The sequence below is a fragment of the Dasypus novemcinctus genome, chromosome X (assembly GCF_030445035.2).
Source record: "Dasypus novemcinctus isolate mDasNov1 chromosome X, mDasNov1.1.hap2, whole genome shotgun sequence".
Classification (NCBI taxonomy): Eukaryota; Metazoa; Chordata; class Mammalia; order Cingulata; family Dasypodidae; genus Dasypus; species Dasypus novemcinctus.
The window spans coordinates 55,157,017-55,182,025 of NC_080704.1; the positions used below are offsets into that span (position 1 = coordinate 55,157,017).

The following is a 25,009-nucleotide window of genomic DNA, read 5'->3' on the forward strand; positions in this document are numbered from 1 at the left end:
CCTAATGCTTAGAATGTTTTCCTTTAGAAAAACACACATATGTACACACCCATATATATAATTTTTTGTTTTTACATTTAAATATAAAAATACTATTCTGCTTTGTTATAAATGGAGGACCAAGTGATAGGAACTTTTTCTTCTTTTTAAGGTAGGGATATCAGTTAATCCTCTGAGCTGTCTTCAGGCTAGGGCATTTAGCCCAAGCTTAACAGTCGAGAGACTAGGGGCATTTTCCTCCTGATCTCCCTAACCTTCTTTCTCTACTTAATTCCCACTTCTAAGTTGGTTATAATCTTTTAAAAATGGAATTTCCCACCAAAGGGAGGAGGTGCTCTAACTATAGAGCAGTCAGGCCCCCTCACCTTCAGTTACCTCACAAAAAAAGTCCTGCTCTCCCATCACAAACACAGATACTCTCTGTTCCAACAGCTATGCCCACTGGACAAACACACCTGATTAAACGGAAGCAGTGGTTAGGTCTCCCCACCCCCCTCCCCACTAATGCACTATTGCCTCAGTCTTCAAAAGCTTCAGTGATAGGAAAAAAGAGGTGGGGTGGGGTGGGTGTACAGACATTAAGAACTTGACCCCTCAACCCTGGCCCAAAAAAGCAAGAGATATTAACTGGGCATGAGGAATAATATTCTGCCCTTTGAGTTACAGCTAGTAGGACAACTGGGAGAGAGGAAAAGTGGCTGAGGGATGAAGAACTGGGAGGAGTTTGATGGCTGAAGGTTTAGTCCACTTAGTTTTTATACTGGAAGGGCTCATCGCCGGTCTCGTTGAGAAGACACGTGCGTATGAGGGCTTCTGTCACTGCAAAGGGGTCACAGTTGGCAGATGGGCGGCGGTCTTCAAAGTAACCCTTCTTCTCTTGACCAACAGTCCTGGGAATGCGGATACTGGCACCACGGTTGGCCACACCAGCAGAAAAATCATTGATGTTGGAGGTTTCATGGAAGCCAGTTAGGTGCCGGGCATTGTCCAGCCCCCCTTGGGATCATAAGCGCGGATGTGGTACTGGTGTCGCTTACTTAGTTTCTCGATGGACTCCTCAATGTACTTCAGACCATTCTCTTCTCGCATGGCCTTCGTGCTGAAGTTAGTATGGCAGCCTGCACCATTCCAGTTCCCAGGAATGGGCTTAGGATCAAAGGTTGCTATCACACCAAAGTCCTCGCATACACGATGCAAGATGAAACGGGCCACCCAAAGATGGTCTCCCATGTCGATTCCTTCGCAGGGCCCTATCTGGAATTCCCACTGAGCAGGCATGACCTCAGCATTCGTTCCTCCAGTCTTGATGCCGGCGTACAAGCAGGCCCAGTAGTGGGCCTCCACAATGTCTCTGCCATAGGCTTTGTCTGCTCCCACACCACAGTAATATGGGCCTTGGGGCCCCGGGAAGCTGTTGGAAGGCCAGCCGAAGGGGTGCCTGTTAAGATGTTTTTTGATGGCTACTTTAAAATCCCTAGCAGGTAATTTCAACATATGAGTTACCTTGGTGTTAGCTTTACTTGATTGTGTTTTCTCATTCAAACAGTGATTTTTTAAATTGTATTCTGGACATTTTAATGAATTTTGTTAGGAGACTTTGACTCCTATTTAAGTATTTTATTTTAGCATGTAATAACTCGATTTACATTTCACATGCCGGTTTTGCCCTAGTTTGTATGCTGCAGTTCCAATGGCAGTTTAATTTTCAAAGACTTTGTGGTATAATATTTGTCTGCTTGGTTTATCATTGAGATTCCCATTTATTTCTGCTAGTGCTTTCTGAGGAGGCAGGAGGGATTTCTGTAAGTTAAACCTACACGTGTCTCTTGGTGTTAGAGGGAAGCCTTCCAACTGCTCAGATATCTCAAGATAGGAAGGGGAGTCTCAGGATTGTGAGGTCAAAGAGACTTCCTGAGTCAGACTGCTTGTTGTGACTGGGTCCCTTTTACTGACTGTCTGCTTGCCCCCATACCTCTGTATAGAGGAGGACTTTTTGAAGCCTGGATATCTGCTGTGATTGGGTCCTTCTCCCAGTTTCATCCACTAGTACCATTCTTCCTCGTGGGGATTGAATCATGTTCCCCACAAAAGGCATGTTCTGGTCCCAAACCTTGGTCCTGTGGTTATTAACTCTTTTTAAAATAGAACAATTAAAGATGTTATTAAGGCTTGCCCAAACTGAATGAGGGCGGGCCTTAATCGGATATGGCTCAAGGTCTTATAAGCAAGGGAAATTGGGCATGAAAAGAGGATCCACAGAAAGACAAAAAAGCTGGACATGCTGGGTGGTGCTGCAGGGACAGTTACCGGACATTGTATGTCCTCCCATGGCCCACTGGGTGGAATGCGGGAGAGTGTGGGCTATGATGTGGACCACTGACCATGAGGTGCAGCGGTGCTCAGAGATGTATTCACCAAGTGCAATGAATGTCTCATGATGATGGAGGAGATTGTTGTTATGGGGGGAGGAGTGGGGTGAGGGGGGTGGGGGGTATATGGGGACCTCATATTTTTTGAATGTAACATTAAAAAATTAAAGACAGACCAAAAAAAGCTGGATGTCAAGGGAACATGGAAGAAAAGGTAAAGATGCTACCACGTGTATTGCTATGTGACAGAAAAGCTGAAGACTCAAGGATTACCAGCAGCCAGCCCTAGAACACCATAGTCTTGGGGATAAAGCATTGCCTTGCTGATGCCTCAGTTTTGTACTTCTAACCTCAAAACTGTGAGTCAATAAATTCCCATTGGTTAAGCAATCCCATTGTATGGTATTTGTTTTAGCAGCTGGGAAACTAATACACTCTTTTTGGGAGAAGGGAGTCTCAGGAGTCTTAGGGCCTTGGGACCTGCAAGGGCAAAGAGATTTTCCAGGCCTGGCCTCTTGCTGTGGCAGGGTCTCTCCTGCAGGTTCTGCCAGCTCAACTCAGAGTCTCTGGTGACTGAGGTGAATTTGAGTGCGGAAGGAGAGCATTTCCCATGGCTTCTTACTATTAGTAGTCTTCTGATCCATCCTCCTTGCTGTTGGTGTTGGTCTTACTTGGTGTTGTTAATGGTACTTCTCTTGTTCCAGGGAAGGAATGAACCTACCTAGGTTGCCTCCTGTAGCTAGGTTGGGTGTTGGGAAACACTGGACTTGAGTTGCTTCTTCTGTTGGTTGGGGGCACATAAAATGCCCTGCAGTTGTGCAGTTCTGCCAGTCCTGGGTTCCCAAACAAGTTCACCTTCTTCTTATCACCTTACAGAGTTTTCTTTTGGTTGTCTCATATCTTTCCAGGTTTTATAGTTGTGCTTAGCAGGAAGAAGCAGGAGAAATGGGTCTATGCCATCTTGTCTGGATTGGAAAACTTTATTTTTTAACCGTGAATGTCTTTCAGGTCTGACCTCATACCCAGGCCTCTGTTAACTCTTCCACCATCAATTCCACTCTGGTTTTGTTCTTGAATGTGGGCTTCTGTCAACAATTTACTATCAGGGCCCATCTTTTATATATCTTTAATCCAGGCCTCTATCATCTCTTTTATTATCCATTCCCCTCAGGTCTACAACTCAAAAATCATGCCTCTTTCAACTCGACCACCATCAATGGCACATTGTCCAGAATTGTGCCAAACAATACAATAGCCACATGAGGCAAATGAGCACTTGAAATGAGGCTAGTGAGACTGAGGAAGAGAATTTTACAATACGTTTATTTTTAATTACTTTAAAACTTAAAACATGACTCAGATTTGGAAAATTTTAAGTATGTTTGGAACAACTTGGGTATGTCAATCTACTTTTCCAGCTGCAAATTCTATGAAATCTAAATACAGATCAAGCATTTCCAATGAAAATTTAGTGTTCAAATTGAGATGTGCTGTAAGTATAAAATACATGAGATTTCAAAGATTTATTACAAGAAAAACAACGCCAAATTTCTCATTAACAATTTTTAAATTGATTACATGTTGAAATTATAATGTTTTGTACATATTGTGTTAAATATATTATTAGAATTCATTTCACTTGCTTCTTTTTATTTTTATGTTTTAATATGGCATCTGTCTATAGCCCTCAGGCTAAGTCTCTTCCTCCTCTCCATCTAGGCTGGAAATTGAGGCTGCTGCTCTCTGTCAAAGTGACTTAGATCCTCCAGGCAGGAGTGAGATGTTTCATTCTTACTAATACAATTCGAAACGGCAAAGTTACTTCTGTCTAGTAACAGGGATATTTGCTTTTCATTGGCCATGGAGATGAAAGCCTGCTTTCCACAGAGCCATTGGCCAGCTGTACTACCTATCCAAAGCAACCTCAGACTTTGCCTCCCCTCTCCCTTGCAGTACAGTGGGGGTTTCACCCTAGTAATAGGCCACTTCCCTCACACAGTGATTGGCCAGCTGTTCCATCAGTTGCACCCTACCTCCCAGACTATATCCCTGCATTAGAAAATGGGGACTTCTGCTGATTTACAGACCAGACCAGCCTCCTATTGACTGGAGCAAACAGACTGCAACTGTCACGCTCAGCCATTAGCTAACTGCACCTTCTGTCTACAGCCTCTCCAGCGAGCTTTGCCAGCCTCACTTCACGTGGAAATGGGAGCTACTACCTAGTAGTAGTTTACAATTACTGACCAATGGCTGAAGAAGCCAAAGCCCAACCTCTCATTGTCAAAGAAAAAACTGCAATAGGCCAGGTGAAACAGGCAAGGATGACTTTATTCAGGGGCTGCTCTAGCAGGGGGCGAGAGAATAGAGCTCAATTCAGTGTAAACAAAGGGCAGCAAACTTTTTAAGGACTGGGAGGGAATTGAAGGAAAAGCACTGGAAGATAGTTCGGGGGAAGGTGATTACTGGAGTGGGGAATGGATTTACTGAGGTTTCGATTAGGACCACTTGGTTCCGCAGAATGTTTTCCTTTGCAGTAATTAGGCTACCTGGAGCCTTTAAGGGCTGGGAGAGAGGAGGGGGCAGGTAAGGAACTGCCCAGTTAGGATCTTCACAGGTGCCTGGGTAGCAAAGACCAGGGTGAAAGGGAGATGGGAGGGAGAAGTCTGGGGCCAGATTGATATTCAAAATAGTTAGGTCTGCAGTTGTCTTTTTTTCCTCTTCTTCCCCCCGCCCTGGGGCAGTCTGATTTGTTTTTCTCTGCAGTCCCACAGCTGCAAGATCAGTTTCAAGGTAGACGGGAGCAGGGAGGGGCAGGCAAGGAGTAAGGCTGGCATTTTGGTCAAAAGTAAGAAAAACGGTCTTGGTTACCAGGCAGTCAATTCTTTGGGGAACCTCAGGCTAGGCTCTACCCCTCCCACCCTGCACACGGCAACAGGGCTTCCCCCTAGCAACAGGCTGTTGCTTCGTTCCATTGGCCACAAGAAACCAGAGCCCACCTCCCATACACAGCCATTGGCCAGATGTACCATCAAACCACAGCCCCTCAGACTTGGTCTAGATAGGAGTTCTCAAATTCCTGGCTTCTATGAACTGGTCCACCGTCCATGCTCATCTGTTTGGCCCTTGCCTGTTGTCTATTCCATCATCAATGACTCACATAAAAATCTAAAATCCTGGCCCCTGGTAACATTTCCATCAATGCAGCTCTGGACCAATCTCCAGTCCCACCAATATTAATGTGAACTCTTCCAACATTATTGCCCTTGATAAAGCCCATCTGATAAAGACCACCAGGGTCATATCTATAGTTAGTCTGACACACACAGATTTATTACCTTGCTCCAGCAAGGGAGACCACATACCAGAGGAACTGTGGGGGTGTCTCACCTAAAGTGACCAACTTATAGCAGTTTGCCCAGGACTTTTCTGGTTTTAGCACTGAACATTCCTTGTCTCAGAAAACCCTTCAGTACCAGGCAAACAGGGATGGTTGATCACCCTCATCTCAGCAAACAAAGGAAGAAAAGGGATTAATACAGGATTTGGGGGAAGAGTGGAGTTTAGGTAAAATTTAAACAAAGCAGTGTTTTGATAAACCCAAAGCAAAACAGGGTGGCATGGAGAAGGGTCAACATCAGGTCTTGGCTGTGAAGTGGACACAACATCCTGTTTCTTCTGAAACATTAAAGATAGGCATGGAGACTGTTGGGTCCATATAGCTCTTATCTGAAGCTGTGCACCTGGGTTGGAAATTGAGGCGGCTGCTGTGTGTTAAAGTGACTTAGATCTTCCAGGTAAGAATGGGATGTTTTTTTAAAAGAAATATTTTTATTTATTTATTCCCCCCCACCTCGTTGTTCGCACTTGTTGTGTCTGTTCATTTTCCTTGTTTCTTTAGGAGGCACCAGAAACTGAAGCTGGGATCTCTGATGTGGGAGGGAGGTGCCTAATCACTTAAGCCACCTCTGTTCCCTGCTTTGTTGTGTCTCTTATTATGTTTTTCTTATTGTGTCTCTTGTGTCATCTTGTTGTGCCAGCTCATTGCACCTGCCTGTCACATCAGCTCGCTGTCTTGCTCATCCTCTCTAGGAGGCACCAGGAACCTCTGCTCCCTGCTTTGTTGAGTTTCTCATTATGTTTTTCTTCTTGTGTCTCTTGTTGAAACAGCTTGCCATGCCTGCCTGTTGTGCCAGCTTGCTGTGTTCTTTAGGAAGCACTGGGAACCGAACCATGGACCTCCCATGTGGTAGGCAGGAGCTCAATCACTTGAGCCACATCCACTTCCCAAGAATGGGATGTTTTATTCTTACTAATATAATTTCAAACAGAAAAACTTCTGATAGTCTATGATTTTAGAGAACAAGTTTTCTCAGCAGAGCTGGGGTTAGGGTGAGGCAATTGAGGAACTCACCTCAAGTACAAAATTTAACAGGGCACCAAAAAAACCTCAGTAATCAAGATAAATATCCTTTTAATACAATATTTTCAAAAGTCAAAAGTAATGCACAAAATCCATGATGAACACATTATCAAAATTTTTAAATGCCTGATTACTTACCTTTTACTGCATAACAAATAATCCCAAACCTTAAACTTAATCCAATAAACACTTATTATCTTAGTTTGCCAGGGCTGCTATAACAAAATAACACAAGCTGGTTGTCTTAAAGAACTGGAATTTATTGGCTCACAGTTTGGAGGCTAGAAGTCATAAACCAAGATATCGGCAGGTCATGTCTCCTCCAAAGTCTGTAGCATTCTGGTGGTGCCTTGCTGGTAATCAATCTCTGCCTCTGTCATATGGCAATCTGTCTCCTTCTGTCTCCTCCTGTGGCTTGTACTTCTATGTCCAAATTTCCTTTGCTTTTAAGGATATCAGTCATACTGTATTAAGGCCCACACTAATTCAATTTGGTCTCATCTGAATAGGATCTTCAATAACAAATGAGGGGAAGTGTATTTGGCCCAACGGATAGGGTGACCACCTACTACATGGGAGGTCCAAGGTTCAAACCCCGGGCCTCCTTGACCCATGTGGAGCTGGCCCATGTGCAGTGCTGATGCACGCAAGGAGTGCCCTGTCACGCAGGGGTGTCCCCCACGTAGGGGAGCCCCATGTGCAAGGAGTGTGCCCCATAAGGAGACCCGCCCAGCGTGGAAAAAGTGAAGCCTGCCCAGGAGTGGCACTGCATACACGGAGAGCTGACGCAGCAAAATGACACAACAAAAAGAGACACAGATTCTGGGTGCAGCTGACAAGAATACAAGCAGACACTGAAGAACACACAGCAAATAGACACAGAGAGCAGACAACTGGGGGGGGGGCGGGGAAAAGAAATAAAAAAAAACAAAAAAAACAAAAAACAAATGAGGGAGCAGATGTGACTGAAGCAGTTGGGCACCTGCCTCCTACATGGGAGGTCCAGGGTTTAGTTCCTGGTGCCTCTGAAAGAAGACAGGCAGACAATAAGCAGACATTGAGCAGACAACAAGAAAAAACAATGAGCAGACAATGAGCAAAAAACCCCACAAAACAAGCAGGCAACAAGCAAAAAAATCAACCAGCAAGACAGTGAGCAAACAACAGCAGACAGCGAGCAAAAACAAAATGATCAGGGAGTGGATATGGCTCAAGCAGTTGGGTGCCCACCTCCCACATGGGAGGTTCCTGGTTCAGTCCTCAGTGCTTCCTAAGAAGAAACAGAATAAGCAGACAATGAGCCAAAAAAAAAAAAAAAAAGAAAAAAGAAAGAAAGAACAATGAGCAGACAATGAGCAAATACAGTGAGCAAACAGACAAAGGAGCCATCTCAGGGGGGAGGGAAAAAATTACAAATGAGCCCACACCCACAAGACCAGAGTGTAGGAATTGTACATGTCTTTGTGGGGGACATCATTCAATCCCCCACATTTATTATTTCACGGTTTCTGTGGGGTCAGGAATTTGGGAGCAGTTTGGTTGGGTGGGTCTGTCTCATGGTCTCCCATGATGTTAGAGTCAATCTGTTGGCTGGGGCTGAGTTTTACTTCCAAGATGACTCATTCACATGGCTAAATCCTAGAGTCCTCAGTTCCTTATCGAATTGTTGGCAGGAGACCTCAGTTCCCTGGCACTTGTGTGCAACCAAAGGCTGCCTGAGTGTTCTCATGACATAGTAGCTGGCTTTTCCTGGAGTGAGTGATGAAAGGTTGGTGGGAGGTAGGGGTGAGGATAAAGAGAGCAAGATGTAAGCCACAGTCTTTTATAATGGAGTCTCTGAAGTGATGTGCCATCACATCTCACTTTGAACCTGGGCCACCAGCAAATATTCCATGTCTACATCTCAGGAAAAATTGAACTTTTTCACCATCAATCTCCTTGATTTGATCTAAAAACTTCTGTTAATGATTTTGCCAGAAATCACCATTTATTTTATAGGCTGCAAACTTGGGCCTGTATGTAGCCTTCTATCAGAAATGACCTTCTACGTTCAATGGTCCTCTAGTACACCTCTTGAACCTAGGCCCCTGTTACTCTACAAACATCCCTGCTAGTCTGTACTTGACACCAAGCATCTGTTAACAGAAGACTTCTTTGGAGATCTAATCAAAAGTATGGGGAAGCAGATGTGGCTCAACCAATTGGGCTCCCAACTACTACATGGGAGGTTCCGGGTTTGGGTCCTAGTGCCTCCTAAAAGAAAACAAGCAGACACCGCCCCTGCCCCCATGGCAACGAGCAGATGCCACAAGCCAGCAGACACCACAGCCCACAGGGAGCAGATGTGGCTCAGGCTGTTGGGCACGCCCCTCTCATGTGGGAGGTCCTGGGTTTGGTTCCCAGTGCCTCCTGGAGATAGGTGAGCAAACAATAAGCAGAGAGATAAGAGAACCATCTGTGGGAGGTGGAGGACAAATAAAGAAAAATAAAGTAAATAAATCATACAATATTTGTCCTTTTGGGCTGGCTTATTTCACTCAACATGATGTCACATGTATCAGAATGGCTGAATAATACAACATTGTGAACCTAATTAACAGCAATGAAATATGTATCTCAATGTGGTTAAAAGAGGAAAAGGGGAAATGTTACATTGTACATATAGTAATAGAATACAAATTTTAATAAAATACATGGAACTGCACTATACAAACGGTGAACCCTAAGTTAAACCATGGCATATAGATAATAGTACAATTATAAAAATCTGCTTTCATCCGTTGTAACAAATGTACCACACCAATGCAAGGTGTTAATAGGGTGTTACATGGGAATCCTATATTTTATACATGATTGTTTTGTAAACTCACAACTTCTCTAATAAAAAAAGATCAAATGATATATGTGGAAAAAATAAACCTTTGAATTCATAAAAAAAAAAGTACATTGTTGGTAGAAAAGTTAACTAGAGACCAATAGTTGAAATCTAGAACACAGAGGAATTGACAGTGGAAAATTACCAGATGCCGATCTCTCAATCTATAAAATAAAGAAATATGGTAGAAGATTTAGCAGCAACTTGGATTCAGGGTCAAAACACAGGGACATTGATGATGGAATCATTAACAAAGAACAAGAGTTCTAATCTGGAGGGGTAGAGTTATGAAAGCCCTAGGTTTGAGATCAAAACCCAAAGAGGCATTGATGGTGGAAGTTAGCAGAGTCCAGGATTTGAGATGGTGATCAGATGTCACAACAATGATATGTTCTGGAGAATTTTGTAGAAATATGTGTGTTATAGCAATGTTCTCAGAGATGCCATTTGTTTTCCACCCAATTCACAAATACTGCAGTGGAGACAGAGAAAATGGGATAATCTGAGAGTCTAATAATCTGACTCTCCAGATTGTTGAGCTAAAGCCCAATTGCTGAATGTCCTTAGGGCATTCCTGAGATAAGCCTTGGACCCAACTGCTGTGTCTGAAACATCATCAGGGACAAGGATCTTTCACTTCTTGTCAGGGAAGGCTTCTTGGAAGAGGGTATATTAAACTAGGTTTTGGAAAATGTGTAAAAGTTCAGAGGTAAAGAACATTCAGAATCCTGTCTTCTTTCCCATGAGTTAAGTAGCGCTCCTGAATTTCCATTTAAGACCGCCTAAGTGGCTGCAACCTGATTGGGAGTAGGAGTTGGGGATATGTTTTGGAGTTGTATTTTAATTGAAAAAATGTTCATGAAATTTTCTAAATATTTTTCTATTGACAATTTGCTGAAAAATATTAGTTGTCCATATCAAAGGCTATTATTATTATTATTATTATGCCTCTACTATCGTTTTAGTGGGGAAATGGAGGTTATGAAGACTGAGGGGGATTCAAGTCTGCTTCTTATCAATTTCAGCCCAATAAAAGGAGACTATACCACCCTGGCTCCTTTCCCGTCTTGTCCAATGGTCTAGGCCAGGAAGGGACTGTACCATCCCAACTTTTTCTACCCAGTGACATCCTGATTTTCCCCCCTCTCCCCAGTGGTTTCTCCCTTGAAGATCGGGACACACCCCCGTGGGTGGAACGGGTTCCTCTGCTTCTCTAAACAGTGCACAGACCCATAGAACACAGTTCCAAATACCAGTTCCTTCCGGAAACTTACCTTCAGAAGGGTTCTATCCCTGAAAAACAGCGCTCCCCACCCTCACGGTCTGCGAACCTGCCCTGTACGGAATGAGCGCTAAGATGGCAACTTTCATAGAGAAACGACTACGGCGCAGCCATGTTCCTTGTCTGACAACGCCACTCATGCACACTGAACGCGGACAGTCGCCGCCGATCCGTAATTGCGCTTTATTGAGTGTGGGTAGACTATAGCCTTGCAGGCCTTATGATCGTGTAAAAAAACAGCAGCCCTAGAAGGAGCAGTGCCAAGGGTGAGGGCTGGAAACGGAAGTTGGCTTCAGAGCCATTTAAGTGTTGTTGGCGCGCGCCACAAAAGCGAGTGCACGAGGGTTTATGGTTTGGGAGTCTCTGAGGTGATTTTGAGGGGTAAGTGATAGAGCTTCGTTGGCTTTTGGAGATGGTAAATTGGCAGTTTGTGAGGCCAATTGGTAGGGTATTAAATAATCTTGTGAATGGGATTCTGTGGGGGTCAGGGAGGGGTTTGTAGATTCCCTGCTGTCTTGTCTTGTTTTTCCCATATCAATCTCCCCAGAGGTATATTAATTATATTAGTCTTTCCAAAGAACACTGCTGGCCTTGCTGCTCCTCTCTGATGTACCTTTGTTTTCTATTTCCTTAATTTCTGCTCTTACCTGTACCATTTCCTCTCTTTAAGTTAAATTTCATTCTTTTTCTAACTTCTCAAGTTGAATGTTAATTCATTAATATTTAGCCTTTATTCTGTGTTAAACATTTAAGAAGATAAATTTCCCTTTAGGAATCTCCATAGCTGCCTTCCACGAAATTTTATATACTGTCTTATTATTTAGATATGTACTTAATTTTTCTTTTAGATTTTTTTCGTAACTGATTTATTCTGTGCATTTTGATGTGTTGGGAGGGTTGACATTTTTAATTAAATCTTCTTATCCAGGGATATGGTATGTCTGTATAATTTATACTTGTAAAAAAAATTTTTTTTTACATTTTTAATAATATAAATCCAGCTCCTTTTTTTAAAGTTTATTTTTATTTTATATATTTCTTGCTATAATTATTAATGGAATTTTTCTGCTTCCACTTGCTCAGTACTATTATAGAAAAATATGGAGAAAAGCTATCTGCTTATAATTTTATCTTGTATCCAGCCCCTTATCAAATTATGCTATTAATTCTAGTAGCTGTGTAGCAGAGTCTGTTAGCTTTTCTACCTACAAAATCATATCGTTGGCAAAGAAAGCTATATTTTCCTTTATTTTCAGTATTTCTGATTATTTCCTCTTCTATAAGTGAGCTAGAGCCCTCAAATATGTTGTGTTATAGAGGACATTGCTATTTTGTTGCTTTTTTTAAATGGAAAAAGCTTCATTATTTTACTTTTTAGCATGGTATTTCAGGGTTATGTTATATAAGTGATTTTTGTGATATTTAAGTGATTTACCCCTGCCCCAATTTTAGTTTGAGTTTTTACTAGTAATGGCTGTTGAACTGTGTCAAATGCTCTTTTGGCATAAGTTAATAGCAGCCTGATTTCCTCCCTAAATTGTTGATTTGATGACTAATATTGACATTATTAATTTGAACCATCTTTTTACTGAAAGAAGGTGTGAAAAGCTTCCATGTAGAAGAATTTAAGAAATTTTCACCCTAAAATGGCAAATTTATGAAAGAGGGGAGAAGGGACTAGCCATTTCTTTTCATTCACGTTTCCAGGTTTCCTGCCTACACAGTCACCCATCAGGTACCCATGAACAAGTCGCCTCCCTATCCACATGAGGCTGCATTGTCATTCATTGCCCAATCATCCCCATCACCTGAACCCAGATCTGCCTTGAACCTGAAATTAAGAATTGAGATGGCTGTTTAAGGTATGAGGCCACCTGTGGAGTCATTCAATAAACAAGTGAGTTCGAGCTCATTAATGTGACTCAAAATATCATAATTATTTCCAGAATCTACCCTAATATTCAGAATGTGATTTACTGAACTTTGTGGGATAAATGTGAAATGACACTGATGACATGGATACTGTTCTTTTAGGATTTCTTGATGTCTTGGTGGAGCCCTTGAGCCTTACCCCTCACTGGAGGCTGCAGGATCTTCCAATCATTCCAACCCTAGCCTGTTTACAAACGCCCCTCCAGCTATGGAAGGTGGGCAGAGGCCCAGGGTGAACATGCCAGCTAGTGGGAATTCACCCCAGAGGTTCCCTGCCCTGGTTCCAGGAGAACTTGGTGGATCATTTGAGGTAAGGAGATAGAACCTACTTTTTTCTTTCCTTCTTTTTTTTTTTAAGTTAACCTTTTTATTTTTGAGATAATTGTAGATTAAAATGCAGTGTATGCTTTGTGGTATAATGAAAAACTTAGCTGGTCTTTGTCCTCAGTTCCTGGGGAAGCAACCTCTGAATCTTTGGAATTTCCCATGATTGGAGTGTCTTCCATTCTTCCTGGTGGGCCCAGGACCACGCCTGATATGCTAACTAAATGGGAAGGGCCAGCCACACCTGCAGTCTTAGGGTGGGGGCTGACCCCATTACAAAGACCAACCAAGTGATTAATGGGTTGATGCTTTGGGCCACTTGAAGTGGAGGGGCTGCAGCACATTAGCTTAAGCATGTGGACATTGATTCTATCAATCATGTTTATGTAGGGGACCCCATATAAACTTGGGGCACTCAAAGCTCTAAAGAGCTTCTGTGATTGATAAAATATATCTGTGTGCTGGGAGGGTGATGCATTCTCACTCCAGGTAGAGAGGACATGGAAGTTTGGATGCAAGACTCTCCCAGACTTTGCCCTGTAAGTCTCTTCTTTTGGCTACTTATTTGAATCCATCTACCTTAATAAAGCTGTAATTTCAAGTATAGTGCTTTTGGTGAGTTCTGAGTCATTCTAGTGAATTATTGAACCCTAGAGGTTGGTGGGAACCCCTAAATTTATAGCCAGTTGGTCAGAAGCACATGTAGCCTGGGTCCCCCAACTTGTGACTGGTGCCTGAAGGGGGAAATCTGCCTGTGGAGTCTGGGCTGTCAGAACTGAATTGACTGAGTGACTATGTTTTACAGTTGCTACAGAGGGACCTTGTATATGTGAAGCAGGTGTTCAATCACTGAGCTAAACCCACTCCCCTTCCAATACATTTTATCTTTTGTGTCATTATTGTCATAGGATTTACTTACATAAGATTGTTGAATCTTACCAACACTGCCGGTGTAACACCAGATTGCAGTATGTTTATGGTACAATTCAGTTTATTTCCCAAACAAATCAGTATGAATGTGTAGCACTATGCCTTCCCAACAGGATCAGCCCTTGCTCATATGCCTGATATTTTTATGGATGGCCATGATTTCAGTTATTTTATGGATTTCAACTCAGTTGGGGTCAAAGTAATACCCTGTTGCAGTTCATAGGCTTGTACTTAAACTGGTTCCCATTGTGTGCTGGCTCTTATATAGCAGGGCACACCTACCTCCTATGGGGAGGATATAGGTGATGTTCAGAATGGTTCTTATTCCTGCTTACTGTACTACAGGATGTCTTTTTCTGATCTTTTCTTGGGGCAAGGGCTGTCATAGTGCATCAGTGTAAATTACAAGCACACCCAGAGAACTTTCATAAGTTTGGAGGTCCATTAGGTTTCCATAGGTGTATTGTTGAGCCTCCAGCAGCTAGAATAGAGGGCCACTGCCCCATGGTACTTTGACTTCTGTCTATATTAATACAGTCTGAATATAAGTCCTTTCCCAACACTGGGTGCTAGCATTTATTGAGTCTGTCTGACTCACTTCACTAAAGCCTTCTCTTCTTTCCAGCCTGTCTCCCAATCCTTGCCTTCCTCCTAGAAGAGAATTCCCTCTAATCATCTTATACTAGTTAATAAATCTGTTTCCTCTGAGTGCCACTCCTCATTACAAGCAAATTCAGCTTGTCCCATGATATTTAGGTTGACACCTATCTTTCCTAAAGCACTTTTCTGTCTTGTGAGCCAAGGTTGCTTAATCCACCATGTATGTTATTGCCATTCTGTACTAATGGATATAGAATACATGTTTTGTGAGTTTTTGTGTGTTTTTTTTTGAGATACTGGGGCTGGGAACTGAATCTGGGACCTCATGTGTGGGAAGCTGGCACTCAACCACTGAGCCACATTGGCTCCCAGTTTACATGTTTTGTACCCAAAAAATGTTGGGTCCCCCATACTAGGGTTAGATGAGTGGTATTTACCTCGAGATGTAATTTAGTTTGAGAATGGCATAAGGCCTCCCACAGCCTTCCTCCAGCTAAGGCCATTCCCCAGGGGAACTCAGATCCATCATGTGATGGTTATTACTTTAATCCCATCAGAAACCCATGGTCTTTCTATTCTGCTTAATAGCTCCATCCACAAAAGCAAGGGTGATGTGTATTTGTGCACAGCATATTGTGGCATGTTGGGCATGCTGCTGCTATATTTTGTGCATGATACTAAGGACCTTTCTAAGTATTAGATCTTCAAGATTTATATTTACATAATAATCAGTCTTCCAGGAATTGTGTACCACACAGTACAATGTCCCAATAGGGAGTGGTTCCCAGAAATTCCATCCCAAAGGATATCCTTTGTAGTAGATTTAGCATGAAAAATAGGGGTCACAAGATACTGATACAATAGTAGAGCTTTACTCAGTCATCACCTATAGGCCCAGTTCATCACCATATTTTTAGGAGGTACCAAGAAATGAACCCAGGACTTCGTACATGGGAAACAGGCGCTTAACCACTGAGCTATATCTGCTCCCCAATAAGTATTGATTTTTTTCATTTTTATATTTTTTAGGAGGTACTGGGGTTGAACCTGGGACCTCGTACATGGGAAGCAGGTGCTCAACCACTTGAGCTACATCCGCTCCCCCATCACCATATTATATAAAGAGAATGTCTCCCAGTAATACCACTCAGGTTTGTGGGCTTCTCTTTGACCTTGTCAGTTTCCAAAATCAGAGGTGGCTTCAGCAAACACATTGCTTTACCCTTTCAGACCTCTTATTTATTTATTTATTTATTTATTTTTTCTCACAACAGTGCTCTTTATTTATTTATTTATTTTTAATTATTTATTTTTTTAAAATTACATTAAAAAAAATATGTGGTCCCATTCAACCCCACCGCCCCTGCCCCCCACACCCCCCACAGCAACACTCTCTCCCATCATCATGACACATCCATTGCACCTGGTAAGTTCATCTCTGAGCATCACTGCACCCCGTAGTCAATGGTCCACATCATAGCCCAGACTCTCTCACGTTCCATCCAGTGGGCCCTGGGAGGATCTACAGTGTCCCGTAATTGTCCGTGAAGCACTATCCAGGACAACTCCACGTCCCGAAAACGCCTCCACATCTCATCTCTTCCTCCCGTTCCCCACACCCAGCAGCCACCATGGCTACCGTTCCCACACCCATTACACATTTTCTCTGTGGACATTGGCTCTTATTTATTTTCACTCCCTCGTTGTTTTCACTTGCTGTGTCTATTCATCTTCCTTGTTTCTTTTTTTTTTTTCTTTTTGGAGGCACCAGAAACTGACCTGGGACCTCCAATGTGGGAGGGAGGCACGTAATCACTTGAGCCACCTCCGTTCCCTGCTTTGTTGTATCTCTCCTGTTTTTCTTCTTGTGCCTCTTGTTGCATCATCATGTTGTGTCAGTTTGCTACATCTGCCATAGTGTCAGCTCGCTGTCTTGCTTGTCTTCTTTAGGAGATACTGGGAACCTCTGTTCCCTGCTTTTTTTGTTGGGTCTCTCATTATTATTTTTTTTCTTATGTCTCTTGTTGTGTTATCTTGTTGCGTCAGCTTGCCATGCCTGCCCATCATACCAGCTCGCTGTCTTCTTTAGGAGGCACCAAGAATTGAACCAGGGACCTCCTGTGTGGTAGGCAGGAGCTCAATTACTTGAGCCACATCCACTTCCCCCTCTTGTATATTTATGCTAAGAGACAGTATCATTCTTTTGCTCTGAGCCGTTCAAGGCAGCAATGCAATATTAGATTTCCCTCATTGCATAATAATTCATTCCTTTACCCTCAGCTGCTAATTCTCCTTTTCTCCATGTCATTGATTTTTATTTATTCAAACTTTTCCATTTTTTTTGAAGGGACATTAGGTTCACATTACTAGTAGCAATATTACTGCCTCTCCCTCAGTTCATTCCCATTCAAATATATCAACCACTAGGCAATACATCTGCATTCACTGCCAACCTCAATTTTGCTAGATGGAGTGAAATCACCATCTATCCCATCAGGTCCTTAGGAATTCCATCATAAAGGTTTAAAGGCATAGTTATAATTTCTTGCTTAAGGCTCATCTTTGCTCTTAAAACCCTCAGATACAGTCCTGGTCCTGGGATCACTGCATCAGGCAGGAAAAAAGAAAGTTGAGGTGATGTGGGGAAAATTGTACAGTTGTGTCAGCATCCTCCCCTCTCATCTTCCTCAGATTTCCTGGGAAAGTGAGGAGATCTGTCTAGTGGGGACCTTCCTTTGACCTGCCTCATGTTGAGTATAAGCCCACACTCATGAGGTGTGTAAGCCGGTCCTTCATACCTTTTATCTCCCCCAATTTTAGACAACAGATATTTCAATTGCCCATTCCAATTCTCTATCAATCCATTTCCTTGAGGATGATATGCAACATGATATGTCCATTTGGTGTGATAGCTCTTTGTCCATTGTTGGATACTATATGCCGTAAAGTATGTTCCTTGGTCTAAAGAAATGTAACTCAGTGGTCCAAATGGATACAGTATCTTCTGTTCTAGTTCTTTTTTTCTTTAAAGATTTGTTTTTCTCTTCCCTTCCCCCACCACCCTGCCCCTGTTGTCTGCTCTCTTGTGTCCATTCGCTGTGTATTCTTATATGTCCGCTTGCATTCTTGATGGCACTGGGAATCTGTCTCATTTTTTGTTGCGTCATCTTGCTGCGTCAACTCTCCGTGTGTGCGGCACCACTCCTGGGCTGGCTGCACTTTTTTCGCAAGGAGTTGCTCTCCTTGCGGGGCACACTCCTTGCGTGTAGGGCTCCCCTACGCGGGGGGTACCCCTGTGTGGCAGGGCACTCCTTGCACATGGAAGCACTGCGTGTGGGCCAGCTCACCACATGGGCCAGGAGGCCCTGGGTTTGAACCCTGGACCCTCCATATGGTAGGCAGATGCTCTATCAGTTGAGCCATGTCCGCTTCCCTGTTCTAGTTCTTTTATAGTATTTTGTGTTTGCATCTACCACCAGGTATGCAAAGCCCAGCCCAGAGTAAATGTCTATTTCTTTCAAGATCTATAACCTCCTGGGGCTATTGTCAGCAGTTTGAGGTGTCTACTTGCTTGCTATTTGCAAGGCTGTCTTTCCTGGGGTATCTGGCCCATAGCCATATACAGTCTTTTTTAAAAAAAATTTTTATCCCCCCCCCCTTTGTGGCTTTTGGTATGCTGTCTGCTCACTGTGTTCATTCACTGTGCATTCTTCTGTGTCTGTATTTATTTATTTTATTTCCCCTCCCCCCTTGCAGCTTTGTTTGCTGTTTGCTCTCTCTGTCCATTTGCTGTGTGCTCTTCTTTTTGCTTGTCTCCCTTTTTTTGTTGTATCACCTTGCTGAGTTGTCTCTCCGTGGTGCCTGCAGGCAGGGTGGCTCTCTGCAGCATGCAGGCGAGCCTGCCTTCACAGGGAAGCCCTGGGACACGAACCCAGGGCCTCCCATATGGTAGATGGGAGCCCAACTGATTAAGCCACAGCTGCTTCCCAGTCTTTTTTTTTTTGCTGGAAGATGGGACAATTCTTGTTGGTATTTTGTGCTTTAGAAGATGTAAGAGGAATATGTTAAGGATGAGCCCATCTCTGCATTGCTGCAGCTCCTTTATGTCCATGATTTAAACATATGTATGTGTTTGTTTATATACATATATATGTATATATGTGTGCATATGTATAAAGTAAAATTTTATTTCTAAGTTCTTCCTCTGAAAGGGCCAAGAAATAATGACCTGCTAATAGCATTCAGTGCCAAATTTTGTATTTAAAAAAAAACACAAAAAAGCCATTCCCCACTAAAATAACCAGATCTTCTTGGAGAAATGACTGATTTCAGAACATTGGCTGAGAAAATACAAGATCAGAAAATAATGCTGTGCTCAAAAAATGGTTGGGACATGTCATAAGGAGCCAGCATGGCATGGCTCCCCATTGGCCAAATTTGGGACAATTTGAGCTCCAAAATGAAAAATGATTCATTTTTGACTAAAAGAAATCATGAGTCCATGTTAGTAATAAATGAATAAATGAGGAAAAAGAGAAAGTTCTTCCATACAGTGGAGTGCCAATTAATAAATTTAGAAGGAATGATAATGTTAGAAAAAAAATAACCATTTTCAACCCTTAAATTTGGCTCTAGAGCAGTCTAGCCCCCTGCCCATCCCTGCAGGATTTCATCTCAGATTCTTCAGTGTGAGGAGGCACCTGGACCAGCTCTTGCTCGCCAGTGCCAAAGTCATACTTGCAACCACATTTTGGACATTTGTACCATTGTCTCTCCTCTCCGCTATGGCCCTGCCCCTTCCTATAGGTTCCTTGCTTGATTAAGGGCACAGTACAATTCTACATTGACCTGAGTTTCTTGCTGTCTCTGTCTTTCTCCACATGATCCACCATCATAGTAAGAATCACTGATGGATGATGTGTAGTTTATCAAAAACTTCTACAGCTTCCACAACACAGCTTCCAATGCCAACTATATTGGTATCCGAAACTTCTCAAAAGTTCATTTGGCACAAAGGTGAAGACCACTTTCTGACTCTTAACTATCTGCGATTAGGCCAGACTCCACAGGTTGAGGGCATTCCTCTACACGATTCTTGTCAAGCACCAATTGTAAGATCAGGGGCCCAAGCCAGTCATGCTTCTGACCAACTGGCTACAAATTCAGAGGTTCCCACTACCCCCTCAGATTCAATAATTCACTAAATACACAGAACTCACTAAATTAAAGTTCTGTTATAGTAAAGGCATACAAATAAGCCAAAAGAAGAGGTGCATAGGGTGAAGTGTGGGAAGATCTCAAATGCAATTTCTGTGTCCTCTCCACCTGGACTCAGGATATGTCAACTTCCCAGGACAAAGATTTATTTTCAGTCATGGGAACTTTGAATTCTCCAAGTTATATGGGGTCTCATTATGTAGGCATGACTGATGGACTCAGTGCCCATATGCTTGGATTCAATCTGCAGCCAGAGGTCAGGAGGATGGGGCTGATATGATGTAGCTCAATCACCTGGTTGGTCTTTCTGGTGTGGCCAGTCCCTACCCTAAGACTGCAGGTGTGGCTGGCCCCTCTCTGCGCTCTGGTTGGGCATATGATCAGCTAAGATCCTGGGTCCACTATGAAAAACAAAAAGACTCTCCTATCATGGGAAATTCCAAAGGATCAGAGATTATGTTCCCAGGAACTGAGTATAAAGACCAGCCAAGTTTTTCATTATAATGCAGATGCCAAAGCTATTGGATGGTAAGGTTAATGAGGAATAGAAAATTTACATCGTCTCAAGTTTGTCTCCCTAAAGGTCTTACCAATTTCATAGGAAAATTTGGTTGCTCCAGTCCAGCTCCTGAAGGGCATGGGTCAGGGCAGCCGCAAGACCAAAGGACATACTCCGCAGTGTCAGACATAAGCTTTATTGGGACTTATGGATAGGAGAGTATCTCTCTGGTGGTGGCAGTCCAGAGAATGAAGATAGCACTCTGCAAAGAGGTGGGAAAATGAGGGGCAATATATAGCATCTCAGTACAAAGACATTTCATAACAGAGTTTCTGCTAGGGTCACATGAAGCACACAAATGGGGTCTGAAGATATTATTGTAGGAAGGAAGTGTACAGCCTGGAAAACATTACAGCCTATGATATCTTTTGTACATTGTTTTCCTGTGAGGAGGTCTGTTACTTTTATTTTTTTGGTCTTTATTTTTTTAATATTACATTAAAAAAATATGAGGTCCCCATATACCCCCCACCCCCCTCACCCCACTCCTCCCCCCATAACAACAATCTCCTCCATCATCATGAGACATTCATTGCATTTGGTGAATACATCTCTGAGCACCGCTGTACCTCATGGTCAGTGGTCCACACCATAGCCCACACTCTCCCACAGTCCACCCAGTGGGCCATGGGAGGACATACAATGTCTGGTAACTGTCCCTGCAGCACCACCCAGGACAACTCCAAGTCCCGAAAATGCCCCCACATCTCATCTCTTCCTCCCACTCCCTACCCCCAGCAGCCACCATGGCCACTTTCTCCCCACCAATGCCACATTTTCTTCAATTACTAATCACAATAGTTCATGAATAGAATATCAGTAAGTCCACTCTAATCCATATTCTATTCCTCCATCCTGTGGACCCTGGAATGGTTGTGTCCACTCCACATCTATATCAAGAGGGGGCTTAGAGATTCCACATGGATGCTGGATGCAGTTCTCCTGCTTGCAGTTGTAGGCACTCTTGGCTTCCTGGTGTGTTACTTTTAAACTAGTGTCCGGGTCATGCAAGTGGCTATGTGCTCTGGGCTTTGTTTTCTTTAAGGAGGGTAACTTTTGCAACTTTACCTGATAGACACTACTTTAACCAAGTGATCAGAAAAGAAAAAATTTAATTAGAAAAGTCTCCATAATCTCACCTTCCAGATCTAACCAGTCTGAAGATAACCAATTCAGGAAATATCTTTCAGGACCCCCCAAGTCACAAGTTAATTTTTGTGTGTATTTTTTTCCTAATTACATGAAAGTAAAATGTATTTACTCCAAAAAAAAGTAGAAGATATGGATTAGCAAGGGAAAAATATATGAACAGTAATTTCATGTATGAATAGATACATTCTGTTTTTAAAATAATTTTTTAGAAAAACTAAAATGGGATTTTGTTATAGGTAATTTTCCCCTTTGTTTTAAAATTTTTTATTTTGAAATATTTTTAAAAATAATTGAATGCTTCACAAATTTGCATGTCATCCTTGTGTAGGGGTCGTGATAATCTTCTCGATAGCATTCCAATTTTAGTATATGTGCTGCCAAAGCAAGCACTATTAAGGGTACTCTTTGAAATTAAAAATATTTATTAAATCTTTATTATATGCCAGGCACCAGGATTGCACTAATGAATAATATCCTTTTCAAGCTTAAAAGTCTTGATATTATCACACCCTTTTATAAGTCATTGTCTGTACTGTTCTTGCTATTTGAAATCACATTCTTCTGATGTGGGCTATGGGTGGGAGGCTCTTTGTCTCTTCAGAGATAACCTAAGCTGTCTGACTTGTGAGTGTGAGATGGTAAGAGGCTGCAGTCCTGCCCTTGGTGACCATGGCAACGACTCCAGTCCCAGGAAACAGTTTAACAATGCAAGGTCTATAAACTTTAAGTATTCAGGAGAAATGCAAACCAAATATGCTAAAAGCTTATCTAGAATGTATGAAGTCCATGCTAAAAGCTTACCTAAGATGTGGAAGATATATGCTAATTCAAGCCTATTGAGAACTGAAACAAAGGGACCATTTAACCTTTCCTCTCTGTATAAAAGAAACTCGAAAGTCTTGTTCGGGGCTCGGATTGAAACAGAAAGCTCCCCGGTCCGGCCGGTCGTCAATAAACAATTTTTCCTTCTCAAAATCATTCCTGAGTCCTGGCCTCTCTATACACAAATAAGTGAAACTTCTCAAACTGTACAACACTTCTACTTCTCTGTCTATGTATCAAGACCAAACTTATGTCAAAAGACAAATCAGTCAAATTTTCAGACCACAGCATTTTATACAAGACACCAAAGTTTTGCTAAAGCAAAGGAAGCCAGATTACTTGTAAGAATGGAAGTAGCTTCATGCTTCTAGGGATGGCAAACGATTTTCATAAACATAAAAAGGAAGTTACCTTAGCAGCTATTGACTGGATGAGGGTTTGTCTCGCTTATAGAGGTAGTTTTAGGGCAGGTGGGCTTTCTTTAGTATTGGGTCAAATGTAATGAACTAGGGGCAGGTGCACTTAATCTTTTTTGTTCCACGGATCCCTTTGCCAGTCAGATGAAAACCGTGGACCCCTTCTCAGAAGGTAGCGGCAGATAGTTTTTTTTTTTTTTGTTTTTTTTTTTTTAGGACACAATGAATTGCTTTTATTTCGGTATGCAGCCACATTTTAGCATTTAGTGGTCCTGAACAGAAAAGTGGAAAGACGCAGCAATTTGCTGGGAAGTGAAGCCCACCAATTCCAGGGATCTGCCGTGCACACCGACTTGTTTCTTAATCCCTGCTGAGGACCGAGATGGCAGCAGCACCAAAACCAAAATATGCACCGAATTCAAGGTTCTTTTTGTTCCAGTTGTCAGATTCCAAACTAGACCCAAATGGATTGCACGGATGACCAAATGAGAGCCCTGTTAAAAATTTCTTCAATTTTTAAAAGCAAAAGCAATTACAAAAAGAAAACAATTCATTCAGAGGGATTGTGTGTGCTTACAAGTGTCTTCATGTGGCCTTTCTCCAAGTTTAACCACCAAGGACTTGGTGAGAGCTGGCAGGTCTGAGTAACCCTGGTGACTGTTCTTTCACCATGTCAAAACCTGAGCTAAAACATGCATCAGCTGATGATGACAGCAGCGGGTGGCAGGGCTGAGGACCCAATTTTCATTTCCCAGGCTGGTGGAGAGCAAATAAATGTGGTTCCAAAACTAAATGAGGAGGGTCAGAGACTCTTTCCAGCCTTACCTGATGGCTTCTGGCCAAAGCAAGCAAGTGTCACGGGAAAGTGTTGGGTGGTGATGGTGCAGGAGGGGACTTCAGGGGGAGGAAGGAAAAAGCAGCACCCCTCAATAAAGATGTGGGGGGGGGGGGAAGATATGGGGAAAGCCCTGAAAGAATTCCTCACCAAAGGCCAATTTCAGAGGGGAGCAAATGGGGTTACAATCTATTCTTCGGCCAAGGGTGGTAGTGGGGGGTGAGGGGTGGCGGGTAGGATGATGGTTTGGAAGGGTGGAGTCATTTAAGACTTAAAAAAAGAAACCGGGGGGTGAGGATGAAGCACCCACACACACCCAGCAGTAGTCCCACAGGCTGCAACCTGAAACCTTCACATCTAGTCTAATAAGCCACCCCAATCTGGAGGGCTGTTGCAGGGAGGGAGGGAAGGAGGAAGGTAGGGGAAAGGATGGGGGAGAAGGCAGAGACCCCAGGCCATGTAATCAGCAGCAAGGTGATTGTGATGTGTCTTTTCACAGTTGAGTTAGATGTGCCCCACCAGTTATGATGGGAACCAATTTAAATATACTTTCTTGATCCCAGAAGTTCAACTACGTGGACAGTGGTTACACTTGACAGTATGATTTGTTATAGCACAACTTATATATTTCAAATGGACAAAAAATTAGTAGCATTTACAGTATCTTAAGATAAAATGCCTTTGAATGGGAGCTTCCTTTCCAGTACTTTGAGGTCTACAAGACGTATCTAGAAAATTTACTACTGTGGAAAATGAAGACTGCTTAAATCGAATGGGGTGGGGGAAGGGCCTGTGGTTTTTCTTTTTGATTAATTGCTGTAACACTGTCCTTCAGGTGGCTGAGGGAGTTTCATATTTTCTTTAGACATCATTAGGTGCCGAAGCTCTTGCAGGACAACTTTGATGCTATATGAATTCTGCCATTTTGCTAGCACTGATATGGCTCTTGGGTCCACCACTCCGTTAGAACTATTAACTCCATTCATATTAATTTTTGTTACAAATCTTACAAAGGGGGGTGCTTCTGGGTATTTAGGTCCACATTCTATTTTAAGGCTGTATATTCGGTTTTCATAAATTGTTCTTGGAGGCCCAATTATCATCCCTGTCCATCTTGTAAGTGTCATGTCTTCGTCATCTTCTAGACCCCAGCTAACTGTGCCATCTCCTACTCCTTTCTGGCCTTCTTCGAGTTCTTCCAACAGTCGGAAATTGCGAGGGACTTTTACTCCCGAGCCCGTGGTGGCTGCCATCTTGCGTCGCTCGGCAGATA

The 25,009-nt window shown here is 42.7% G+C and overlaps 1 protein-coding gene, 1 non-coding gene and 1 pseudogene across 7 annotated transcripts in view; 1 reads left to right on the plus strand and 2 right to left on the minus strand.

Moving 5' to 3' along the window:
• Positions 1–623: 623 nt before the first annotated feature.
• The window catches only part of LOC101424284 (glutamine synthetase-like), a 416,428-nt pseudogene continuing 392,042 nt past the window's right edge, over positions 624–25,009 (minus strand).
• The window catches only part of ZNF157 (zinc finger protein 157), a 37,503-nt gene continuing 23,334 nt past the window's right edge, over positions 10,841–25,009 (plus strand). Inside the window, exons 1-3 of one of the 6 annotated variants that reach the window (XM_071213222.1) lie at positions 10,841–11,121; positions 12,657–12,846; positions 12,984–13,191. In XM_071213222.1, the coding sequence (XP_071069323.1) occupies positions 13,090–13,191 (102 nt within the window). In that variant the 5' untranslated portion in view covers positions 10,841–11,121; positions 12,657–12,846; positions 12,984–13,089. Of the gene's footprint in view, positions 11,331–12,656; positions 12,847–12,983; positions 13,192–25,009 lie in introns of those variants that run through there. The other 5 variants (XM_071213224.1, XM_012530513.4, XM_004472141.5 and 2 more) reach the window with 5 other exon arrangements.
• LOC111758804 (U6 spliceosomal RNA) lies at positions 21,947–22,053 on the minus strand. Its single transcript, XR_002792957.1, has one exon. It is a non-coding gene; the product is annotated as a U6 spliceosomal RNA (small nuclear RNA).